The following is a 12,439-nucleotide window of genomic DNA, read 5'->3' as shown; positions in this document are numbered from 1 at the left end:
CAGATGTCAACAGCGCAAAGAGGGGGCTGCCCCAGGGGCTCCAGAGGTCAGATGGAGCAGAAGTGCCACCCCTAACTCTTTGTCCAAGTCAGGACCCTCTTCAAAACAAAGTTTGAAAATTATCACCCTAAACAGTGGGACAGATTGCTGATATAAAATTGAGCTTAACGAGGTAAGCTGATTCAGGGGCTATTTAATCCACAGTAGTTCACAGATATAAAAATAACAAGAGGAAGCTAAAAAAAAAAAAAAAAAAAAAAAAAAAAAAAAAAAAAAACTAATCCCTAATAAGAACTTACACGTATAAAAGGAGTTCTTTCAATGCAACAGAGCTGCCGAGGGGCTTTTAAGAAGAATTTCAAGCCCGGCATTTGGGAGTAAGCGCCTGCCAGAAACACATCGTAAACAAGTAGGTTATTTCCAAACCCGCTTGAGGAGAGGACAGTGTGTGCGTAAAGTGTTGCAGCATGAGCGAGGTGGGATTTGATGCTGAGGGACTTTGAATCTGGACCCCGGGTGTGGCAGGGTTTGTTGGCAGGTGTGTCTGAATCCAGTGTGTGGTGAGGCTGACTTTGATACCAGGGTGGTTGGATTCAGTGCCCTGAGGCTGCGTTTGGTGCCCAGTGAGCCTCAGTTTGGTACCAAGTGCGGCTGGATTTGATACCGGGTGTGGCTGGATTTCGTGGCAGGTGTGGTCGAATTTGATGCATGGTGAGGTTGACTTTGGTACTGAGCGCTATTCAATGTGGTGCCGAGTGTGGTCAGATCTGGCGCCGGGTGTGGCTGGATTCGGTGCCGGGTGTGGTTGGATTCGGTGCTGGGTGTGGTTGGATTTGGTGCCACGAGGTTATTTTTGATGCCTGGGTGAGTGATGGCCACGTGCCTTCCACGGGAGGGCAGAGAGTCTCTGGGTTTAACCTTCTGAAGTCACCCCCGTTGATTCCATGTAGGTGTTGGACGGCAGGTGCCACAAAAACCTCCCAGAGGCTCTGCTCGGGGGCCCCCCCAGTTAGTGCTCCCCCCACCCCCGCCCTACCCTCCTCCCGACACAGACATGGCGGAGCCTCTCAGCTTTCCCGAGGAGAGTGCTGGTTCCGAGGCCTCGGACATGAGACCCACACGTACGTGCCTCTTGTTCTTTCCCATACATGTCAACTTCCCATCTCTCTGCTCACCTGTGTCAGGGCTGGGTTTCCAGACTTTCCGTTGTTGCCTTGGGGTGTTTGTGACGTTCTGCTCCAGCCTTCCTTTCTAAATGCCCAAAGCGGTGTGTCCGATTTCACAGTGAATGCGTTCGGAATGCCTTGCAGGTGCTCGTAAAGAATGACTTAATGCATTAATCATTCACCCCGAGGTCAGACCCCTGCCACAGTCACACTGTGTGGGTGAAGACAGTCAGCTAGCAGCTGCTGTCTCTCAAGTTAGAACTCACCTCAGAACGTCTGCAGATAGCGAGAGCCTACTCAGCTCTTGTGGGAACTCAGCAATTATGGGATTTTGTCGGTGAGCTCACTCCGGCAAGCCGCGAGGGGGTACTTATGAATGAGGACCTTTGAATCGTAAGGTCAGCAACCAAGCAGTAGGAGTGCTATCCTGCAGAAAGGGAAACTGAGGCAGCAGAAAGGGAAACGGCTTGAGCTCCTTCTAGCAATAGCCAGAATTAAAGTCTCATTGTTTTCTACTTCTTGTCACACCCTGGCTCAGACCAGGCTGTCTTATTGTCTCCTGAGATTTCTTTCTGACCTCCAGAAATACTGTGCACAGCACTCCTGCTCCTGGGGAGTAATCATCTCGTATATTTAACCATATGTATTCTGATGGCACCATCGGCATGAGAAGTTCCTGATCACCCCTTTGAGGATGGCTCAGTGACACTTCACTGTAAAAGGACACAGTCCTGGACCATAGGACCTGTGAATCCTGGGGGGATCCAGTGTGGGAGGAGGGGCTGAGGGAAAAGAGCAGAGCTGAATGGCAGTTAGGGGATGGTGGCAAGACCAACAGATCGTGGAACCTACATGGGTGGGACATCTAGGCCTCGCACACTTGCCCACACCTGAACTGATGCTGACCTGCCGATCCCCACTTCCTCCTGGGCCGCCTTGCACTTGGGGGCACCGCCGGTGTGTGGCGTCGGCTGGGGAGACCAGCAGGTGAGATCTGGGAGGGCTGTTTCCAAAGGCCAGCATCAGGTTTGGGGAGGACAGCTTCCTCCTGCTTCCCTACAGTGCTGTGAAGTCATTTCCCACCCCTCCGTCGGAGAGAATGGAACCGGGCAACAGACAAAGGATGAGGCTCCCCATCTTCTTGCTTCATGGTCCCATCCCCCACCCTCCCTGGGTCCATGGCATTCTCCCCACGCATTCATTTCCCCAGACACATGTCATCAGACTCCCCTTAGCCCTCTGGTCGTAACACCCTCCCCTTCTCTCCCCTTCTTGTTCCCAGGAACCAGTGAGGAAAAACAGGAGGAATGAGGGGAGGGGGCCCCCGTGAGGTATTAGAGCCAGGCCATGCCAGAGGGGGTGGGCCTCCACCAAGGGTCCCCCTCTTGCTGCTCCCACTTCCTGACTGCTCCTGCCCCAGAACTGAACTCCTCCAGCCCAGAGCTGCTCTCTCCCCCAATGCACAGAACTTTCCTGACCATTTTTGGCGGCACTGAAAACCAGGAACTCCTGCCCAACCAGGTAGAAAGCAACCTGCCTTCTTTGCCTCTGGACTTAAGAGCAGTGAAGGAAAACAAACCCTTTGTTGTCATCTGTCTTATTTTTTCACAAAATGTTGAAATCTGGGCATCCCTTCCACCTGTTGCAAGGGAGCTATGAGCTGTTGGCGCCCAACTGCTGGATGTGAATCTGGGGCCCTTGACTCCCCTTCCCGTCGGACTTGTGGCGATCCATAGCTGTGTGGAAGGAAGCTCCGTGGAGACATCTGTGTGGCAGCCGCACGCTCTCGCCCATCTCCTCCTGAGTTCGGGGTTAGGCCTGCGTTCCTTGTGTGAGAAATGCTGTGCTGCAGGGGGAGATGGGCCCTGGGTACCGGCGAGGGCTGGGTGGTCCACAAGGCATGTCATATGTGACATCTTGCTCAGTCCCCACCACAGCGTGGGGTGTAGGTTCTGTCACTGGGAGAAACTGAGTCAGAAGGACTCCACTGGCCCAGGGTCTCACTGCAGACTAGGGTTAGCAGGAATTCTCAATAGGGTATCTTGACCCTCGGTCTCTGCTCCATCTACCCACCCCCCCAAGTTTTCCCAACCATTCCAGAAACTCCCAGGGAACATCTTTGGCTTTGCACATTCTTTGTTACTTCTACAACAGGTGGTATAGTCCACTCAGGTTGTTAAAAACAGGAAACATGCATTTTGTTCCAGGCCATGAGCCTGGAAGAGCTGACAGGGGCTGCTCTGTACACAGATGGAAAGAGATGCAAGAAGACATGAAATGGGTCGGACACGGCACCACCCTTCCCTCTGATGTCTCTCCAGAACTTTTGGTTCTGGCCATTCCCCCGCCCTGACCCTGACCCTGACCTCCGTAGGATCTTGGTTCAGCCCCCATTCTCATACTTTGCCGGTACAACCCCCTTCACTGGTGCCAACATTCCCTTCCACCGCCGGCCGTCCCCAGCTGACCGGAGAGCTGGCGGGGTGTCAGGCCCCGAGCCCAAGCGCAGATGCTTCATTTTCCATCTTTAGGCCAAACATGTTACCTATACTTGACATATGGCCGTGAAAACCACGTTCACCTACAACAAAGCCAAACGGAGAAGGCCAGGTTCAAGATCAGTGCCACATTTATCTGTGACCCCCACAGTCTTTGTGAAACATTGAATGGTTTGTGGGCGGAATAGATGCAGGGACCATCTGCTAATATGTGTGTCTGACTGAGAAGACCCCTGTAGGCAGCCCGTGCCCCAGCTCCTCCTGGGTAGACCCAGCCTGGCCATCAGAAGGATGTGATCTCTGCGTGCTCTAACCACACACCCTGCCAGGGTCTCAGGAACCCTTCCTGCCATGCCTCCAGTCCAGACTCGGCCCCGTCCGGGTGTTTACTCTCTGCCCCCCACGCTGTATCACACACACCGGTTAAGCAACTTGGAGGCCTCGCCAGTCTTACTCATATCTGTTCCGTTGGCCAACAGGATGCCTGACACACAGCATAGCCTCAGTAGCAGAATACACCAGAATACATGTTAAGTATCAGTTACAATGATACACACTCCTCCGTTCAGCTTCATCGAACTGAGACGCGTTTCAGGCTAAAGAGCATCCAGCACTGGCTCAGCTCTGTCTACGGGATGCTCTCCACAGAGTCAGCCACAAACCCCATAGTGGTCGTACTCAAGAAAGACATGAGGATCTCAGTAACTCTCAGCATCCCAGTGTCCTCTTCTTTCTTACTTGTTTCCTGCTCTGGCCTACCCACTAGGATGCCTTCAGTTGTGTGGCGGTGACTATGAGAGTGGCTCCCAGTGGTCCCCGCCTCCTGTGTTCACTCCCTTGTGTAATCCTCTCCCCGTGAACATGCACTGGATTTAGTGACGAACACCAATGAACAGAATATGGCAGAAGCCATGGGATGTCATTTGTCCCTTCTGAGATTGGGTTAAAAGATTGTGGCTTCCATCTTGGATTCCCTCTCTCCCTCGCTCACTCTGAGGAAAGCCAGCTGCTTTCAGAGAGCTGCTCTCTGGGGAGATCCACAAGGCAAAGAGCTAAGGGAGCCTCTAGCCACCAGCCAGTGAGGGACTGAGATTTTCAGCCCACTGAGCATGAGATCAAGTCCCGCCAACTCCCGCTGGAGTGAGCCTGGAAGCAGATGTTCCCTCAGCAAATTGCACAGTTGAGACCACAGCCCAGGGGAACCCTGGCTGCAGCCGTGTGAGAGACCTAGACTCAGAGGCAGCAGGCCCAGCCCACAGAAACTGTGACATAATTCACACTTACTGTCTTAAGCCTCTGCATCTTGAGGTAATGTGATCTGTAGCAACAGATCACCAGCACAAACTGAATATAAGAGAAACCCTCTCAAGCCCATCTCCACAGTTGGGGCACCCCTTATCTCCTGGAACTGGAGTCCCAAGTGAGACACACTTCAGCAAAACCTAACATAGTCACCAGGGACTGAGGCTTTTTTCAGTGTTTTCTCTACATCATCTTGGGGGTCAACCCCCTCCTCAGGCTGGTACTAAGGGGGCTTTTCAGAGGAGGAAGAGAGACGATCTCTTCTAATGGTTGCATGTTGAACTTTCCGAGATGCCCCCCACCACAGTTTCTGTTCTGTGTCACTGACCACTGCCGGGTAATACACTGCCCCAGTGTCTGGTGAGAACGGAGTCCCCCAAGGTGATAGGAGCCCACCCCGACAGTTGGGGATAGGATCAACTTCCTCCGGCGTGTGGACGTCCCTGGCCAATGCCAGAGCTCTTGTGAACTGGAAATGTCTAGAGTCTAGGACGCGTGAACAGCCCATGGCATCCCCTACGATACTCGGATCACAACCCTGGGTTTAGTTGTGTTCTGGAGCTCGTCGGGCATGTTGTAAGTGGATACGGAGAGAGGACCATGAACCAGTGGGGAAGATGAAGTAGACAGAACACAGCCTTTTCCAAGTTAGCTGGGGGACAGTGTGATGTGTGAGTTCCCAGAGCTTGTGGACTTGCTGTCACCCCCCCACACCAGGGCAGAAGTGGGACTCCTCTGCCCCGGGTCCCACTGTCAGCTCTTCCTGGCCTGTGAGAGTCTGAGGTGGTACCTGTGGGATGGCCTGTGGAGTCTGAGGTGGTGCATACTTATTGCACATGTAGGAGGAAAATGCCTGAACTGTGTCAGGTCTCAGAACCTTATGGCACAAAGTTCACCACGAGTATAATCATAGTGACAGTGGAATAGGGCTCCCCGGGTCTGTCTTCTGAACCCCATTTGTTTCATACGAATAAGCTTCCTACTAACCTTCCCACATCTAATCATGTACTAGGCGCTTCGGGTGCATGGCTGAGCCAATATACTTGTGCACGTGGAGTTTTTATTCCCGGCAACTTTCTGATCAGCGTGCTTTCTGCTGACATTGGATTTCAGGGGTGCCTTCCTTGTGAATGAGCACGATGGACTCTGTGTCACTAGTTGCACTGAGCTGTATGTTCCCAAGATCTGCAGAGCTGGTTTTGACTGTGCCTCTAACAAGTCATGCCTTACATATTTCCAGTGAGAAGACCCTGGAGATGTAAAGATCACTGCGTATAGAGTTCAAATTACAGATCCCTGGTGGCCTTTACATTTTACAGTTAAACAGTTCAACGACTGTCCTTTTATTAGACAGTTTCCAGTGATGGGTTCCAATAAACCAATCTTCCCTTGAATATACATCGCTGGGGTGATTCGCAAAGGAGTTTGAAGGCATTCAGGAAAAATGGGTCCCTGTCCTCTGATCTAACTGACCTGTCTGGTCACAGCACCAACTAACAACACCGTGGAGGTTTCTAGGTAGTTGGTTTTCAATCTGTGATTAAGTAGCCCGTACTGAAGAATTTTAAGGAAATTCTAAAATAAGGAAGTAAAAGGAGAGAAATTAGCTAGCCATTTTCAATTAGAAATGGTACTCTGAGGTTGCTTCATACAAAATTCATAATGATCATAATTCATATTTTAGGCGGAGTGACTCAGCAGGAGGACTGAGAATGTAGGAGTACATTGGGCACAGCTCTGTGGTTTATGGCCAGTGGCTGTAATCAAATCCCCACACTCTGGGCCAGAGGCTTGCTACCGGCTCTGGCTCTGTGACCAGCCGTGAATTTGCTTGAGCACAGAGCAGAAAGCAGGAAAAGATAGGCGAGATTTTGCCGACGCCCCTCCATGGAGACCAGTCCTCTGTCGACAGTCACCCAACATTGGACTCTAAAATCCGAACCCAAATTAGACACTTTGCCTATCTCAAAACAAAGCAGTTAATCATCAAGCTGGTGACACAAAGACAATTCTGGGAGTCTTGTTTGTAAGGAAGGCACCCTTGAAGCTTGGCAGGTGTGTGGACTTCAGAGCGAGCCTAGGGAAGCACTCTTGCCCTGGTTTGGTGTTTGTTTGCCACTTTCCTTCCCGGGGCAGGAGAGCCGGCCGCGCAGCCGCTCCCGCTGCCATGGGAAAGGCGAGCGTCCAGGAAAACAGGAAGTGGGTAGTGAGCAAATAGAAGGAAACTGGTGATTGTGGGAGCAGAGCCTGTCCCTACTCAGAAGTGCATTGGAAAAAAAAAAAAAAAAGAACAGGATCTTGAGCCCGTTGTTATTGTACCTTGAAAACCATGAAATCCACCCAACAGAAGCTGAAGCCTGACCGCTACTTAGAAGCAAAGCAGTGAGAATCACGATAGGGCTAGGAGTAGCATTTTTAAAATTCCCCTGCACTTCTTCCCTTTGCCAATTATTTCCTAGCACTTTATTTACAAGCTGCCGTGTCCCTGACCCAAGACAGAACTGAAGAAGTTAGTGGTAAGTCAGTGCAACAGGTGCGGGCTGGACCCGGCTCACACCAGCTCCGGAGGACAGACTGCTGACATCTCGGGAACTTTGCAAGGCAATCGCTCAACAGGACTATTAGTAAAAAGTCAATTATGTAAGCTAAAAAGTAAAACAAAAAAATAGAGCAAATATTGAAAATCACTTCTCATGATTTTACGACATTACTATTTTGGGGTTTTTGAGGTTATATACTTTTGTGATTCAAGAACTTTGTGATAGTGAAACTATAATAGTGCTACCGTACATCCCTTTCCCAATGCTACATTCAGCGACTGGCGTCCATAGCAAGAAATCAGTCATAGAGGGTTAAGGGAGCTGAGGGTTATAGAGAATTTACAGCCGACAGGGGCGCCTGGGTGGTTCAGTCTTTTAAGCCTTCGACTCTTGATTTTGGCTCAGATCATGATCTCAGTGTTATGGGTTCAAGCCCCACTTCACGCTGGGCACTCAGCTGAGTCTGCTTGTCCCTTTCCCTCAGCTCCTCCCCCCACTCTTCCTCTTTCTCATAAATAAGTAAAATCTTCAAAATAAATAATTAGCTCCCACTGTTTAAAAAAAAAGAATTTACAGCAAAGAGTATCGCATATTTCATTATCACTTGTAAATGCTGTGCTATCCATGCTTTAGATCAGTAAAACTTTAGCCATCAGTCTATTGAGGGATCGGTCTATTTACCCCTTTTATTTTTTCCCAAGAGCTGGTTCCTAATCATTTACCAACCTCCCCCTGCAAAGGAAGAACAAATAGAAGTAGGGATGCCAGCAGCAGATTCATCTCTGGTTTTCATAAGCTATTTGCCAAGCCCCGTACTGGCCCAAGAATTTCAGTGGGGGTCTTTGTCTCCTGAAACTTCAACTTGTAACATGAAGTCAGGTTAGGCAGGAAACCCCCCCCACCACTTTTTTTTTTACATCAACAGATCTGAGGACTTTTTTTCTGAATTCATCCAAATTTAAGTTCTCCGCAGAAGTAAGGAACAGACAGCTTGATTTTTCAGGATTGTTGTTAAATATCATTATTTTATTAGTTCAAGAGTGAATAGAATAGAAACAAAGCATTCGCTGGCCTACACTGGTCTTCTAGATTATTGTTTTAGGATCTGTCTGAGATGGTGTGAATTCAGACACAGCCCTTCTTTATCTTAAGTCCTATCCCTTTAAGACCTTCACAGGCTTAAGCTACTTGCATGGAATGGCCCTTTTTCTCTGATGAGTCAGCCTCCCACTGAGAAGCCTCCTGAAAGAAGTTTTCTCCTGCAGAACAGTAGGTCTCAACACGCATATGCGGGTGCGTGAGGTCTTTCTCCAACTCTGCAAATCAATCTGTATTTTCTCAGTGGATGCCTGAGCCCTGCTCAGGAACGACATTATCAAGGCTGGGATGGATTGGTCTGCCATGGAGGGCGTCATGAAACAATATTACCGATTCTCCCCTGGAGCTCCGGGAGTAACTTGGACTTTCTGCCAAATAGTGACAAAAGGCTTTTGCCTACCAGCTGCCCGGCCTCCTACCCACAAGGTCTAAGGTTGTAGCAAATCGGAATAATTGTATTTGACAGCCTAAGAGACAACAGTGGTTTCTGTGATGCTTATGATCTAGCTTTTCCTAGGGACAGAGCTGTGTCTGTTGGATCGGTAGACTGTTCTGTCAGCTGACATCCACAAAGGCTAGGAGGAACCAGAAGAAAAAAGAATCACACGAAGTGGCCGATACTTGACTTTCTACGCAGCGTTCAGTCTCCAGGGGCTGGAAGGGGAATGATGATGGCCATGTTTACTTTGCCAAAGTTTGTCTTCATATGTTGCCATTTATTTTCCCCACAGTTTATTGCTGTGCTTCATTCCCTACCCATGCCAAGCGCTTCTGACGGATGGCCCTTCCTGGAGCTCCGCACCTCTGACTTTCCCCGTGCCTCCGCTCTCCTGACTTCCGTTCTCCTGTTCTTCTACCTGTCAGCGTAAAAGGGCTCATTTGTACCCCTGCAGTCTACTTTCTCTAGAATTTACATATATGTGCATAAACAACAGAGATTGGGTGACTCCCTCTCGGGGGTAAAGCCTTTTCTGTGCAGATTCTAGGTTGAGGACCTTGACCTATCCGAAATGACCCTTTCACAGGTTCTTGGGTATGTTTCTGTTAAGGGTCTTGCTTTATTCTGATTCATTATTACATTAATACATTATTACTTTGTATTTTCTTTATTTGATACTCGGTTGCAGAATACCTTCTCCATTTAAAGTAGATTGACCACGAGTGACCATGTGGTCAATTTAGATACACCTGAAATATTCTGCCTACCCGGTGAAATTTAAGTGCCTAGAATACGTGAACTACACATATCATGTGTAGGAACTCACAACTCGTACACACACACACATACACACATGTACACACACATTCACACATACACATACATACATACATTCAGGGATACATAGGACCCAACTTTTTAAGTGTTTTTCAGATCTTCTCTTCCTGTGTTCTCTGCCATGTAGACAGTTTACAAAAAGAAAACAGAGGAAGGAGGTTGTATCTCACTTCATCTGATAATTATCCATTCAGTCCTTCACCCCTATTTACTCAGCAAATGCTGAGAACTTGTTTGATACTGGGCACTGTGCCAACATTGGGGACTGTTATGTGCAGAACGCGTGGCCTCTGCCCTTGGATTTTACTTACCTGCAGCTCCCCACGCACATGAAAAGAAGTAATGATGATTCTGTTGGGTGAACCCTAGTCTGGAAGTTTGCCCAAGTGGTAAAGATGCTCTCGGGTATGACGACCATGTCCACATGGGCGTGCTGCCTCCCTTTCTGGAGCACGAGATCCCTTTCTCATCTTGGGAAAACCCAGCTCGTTAATGAGAACGAGTTACCTCTGCTGTCCTCCGACAGACAGAACAGGTGGAAGAAATCATGTTAAGGTTCAGGATTTATGAAGAATGACTTGCTTGCTTTGGTTAACTTTGGTCATTGTGCAGAGATGCAATCGAACGAGAGAGGTTTATCATGATTCTCTCCAGAAGATTTTTTTTTAATGTTATTGCTCAAAGTAAGACAAAAATATCAGTGAGTGTTTTTTACTTGTATGTCTGTTGTCTGGTTGATCACAATAAAACTATTAGCGATGGTTAAGGTAGGAATTGTCACAGCTGACATTGGTATTAATAATTAAGAAATACAAGCTAGAGCTTGCAGAAATATATACCTAGAGTTGGATAGAACCAATCTAGTGCCATGTGTTGGTGGAAAAAAGCCCAGAAAGTTACAGAAATTACTCACAAGGAAAGAGAAAACAAGTTAGTGTCTTTTTGTCTTGTTTGTTTGTTGTGTGTGTGTGTGTGTATGTGTGTTTTCTTTTTTTGCATTGAAATAAAGAACTTTTGTCTGACAAGTAGCAATCACTTGACCTCAAATCATTAAGTGGAGGAAATCTAAACAAGAAAAGGTAATGTTTACCTCAGTGTCGGTGAGAGCATCAGGATTTATGACCCAGACATCAAGATTGTAGAAGATTGTGTATAATTACAGCAATGAGCATTTATGTGAGAAGCAGCTATTATGCTGAAGAAAAAAGGGCAGTTGAAAATCTTAAAGCAAAAAGGAGACCAGGGAGAGGTGATCTTACTCATACAATTATTGGTTATGAAAACAGAAGCTATGAAGAGACATATGTCAAACTCTACCAAAAACAAGAGGAGATCGATGTGTACGTGTGGATGCAGGGCACAAACTAGCATTAAACCAACTCACATGACAACTAGAATCAGCCATGAAGTTAGCCAAAGACATGCTGATTTAATTTTTTATATTTTTTTTAAATTTTATCTCAGGACTCTTTTGCACTATGAGGGCCTGATACGCAGCTGGGGAAAATGCAGGGCAATTTGATGACCAGGATTTCGAAATCTACATGTGTCATGACACCGCACTAAGCAGCATTAGAATCTTCCAAGTATCAGATTAACTCAGCGAAACCGTTTTACTCCAGGCATTTGCATTTCAGAGAAGTTTTCCTTTCTGGTTCACCCCAGAACCCATCCCTTCTGGGGGTTTTCATGCTCCATAGAAGTCAGCGGGAGAACTGTGTCTTTGGTCCGTAGCTGACACATGCTATCAAGAGTGACAGTAAAAGGGGCACTTGGGTGGCTCAAGTGGGTTAAAGCCTCTGCTTTCGGCTTGGGTCGTGATCACAGGGTCCTGGGATTGAGCCCCGCTTCTAGCTCTCTGCTCAGCGGGGAGTCTGCTTCCTCCTCTCTCTTTCTCTGTCTGCCTCTCTGCCTGCTTGTGATCTCTGTCTCTGTCAAATAAATAGATAAAAAAATTTTTTTAAATTAAAAAGAGTGACAGTAAAAGAAAACAAATTTGAGGCCATTCACATTTTCTAAGCAGAGACACAGATGCAGCCAACCTGGCGGCTGGCTCATGTGCCCGCTGGTTGACAGAGGAACCCCTCGAGAGTATGAGTTCTGTAGCAAGCGCTAAGGTAAAAGCGCTAAGGAAAATTAGCTCTGTGCTATCTTTCAACTAGAACTGGCATAAATTCTTCTATTTTTATCAGAGACAATAGCATAAATTCTTCCATTTCCATCAGAGCATATCAGCAATGGGTAGTAGAGTATGCTGTCATTCCATGCAGTCCTACTTATGAAAATTCTAAAATAATTTAGTTGTTGATAAATGCTCCTGGTTCTGCAGATGAAGCAGTTTGGGAAAATCTTCACACAGTTGACTCACAGGCCTTTTATTGTGGCTCCCGTTAGGATCCCTCACACGTTGCACCTGCGCGGTGGAGCTCCCGGACTGCCCGGCGTCATCACTTGCTACTATGTATTCGAAACTTCCTTACCTGAGGGAATCTGATTTGAAACATGTCCACATGTGAACATGTCCACGTGTGGACTAAGGTTTCCTTTCACAAAACACAC

At 47.9% G+C, this 12,439-nt stretch overlaps 1 protein-coding gene across 4 annotated transcripts in view; it reads left to right on the top strand.

Annotated features, from left to right (window-relative positions):
• Positions 1-12,439, top strand: part of COBL (cordon-bleu WH2 repeat protein) — a 261,336-nt gene that overhangs the window by 198,820 nt on the left and 50,077 nt on the right. For 2 of the 4 annotated variants that reach the window (XM_059397202.1, XM_059397201.1), the window contains one exon: positions 951-1,121. The exons of the other annotated variants lie outside the window; for them this stretch is intronic. In XM_059397202.1, coding sequence (XP_059253185.1) covers positions 951-1,121 — 171 coding nt within the window. The remainder of the gene's footprint in view (positions 1-950; positions 1,122-12,439) is intronic. 4 annotated transcript variants of the gene reach the window in all.

This window comes from Mustela nigripes, chromosome 4, assembly GCF_022355385.1.
Source record: "Mustela nigripes isolate SB6536 chromosome 4, MUSNIG.SB6536, whole genome shotgun sequence".
In the NCBI taxonomy this organism is placed as follows: domain Eukaryota; kingdom Metazoa; phylum Chordata; class Mammalia; order Carnivora; family Mustelidae; genus Mustela; species Mustela nigripes.
The sequence above is the reverse complement of the archived record's forward strand: the minus strand, read 5'-3'. Positions and strand labels throughout refer to the sequence as shown.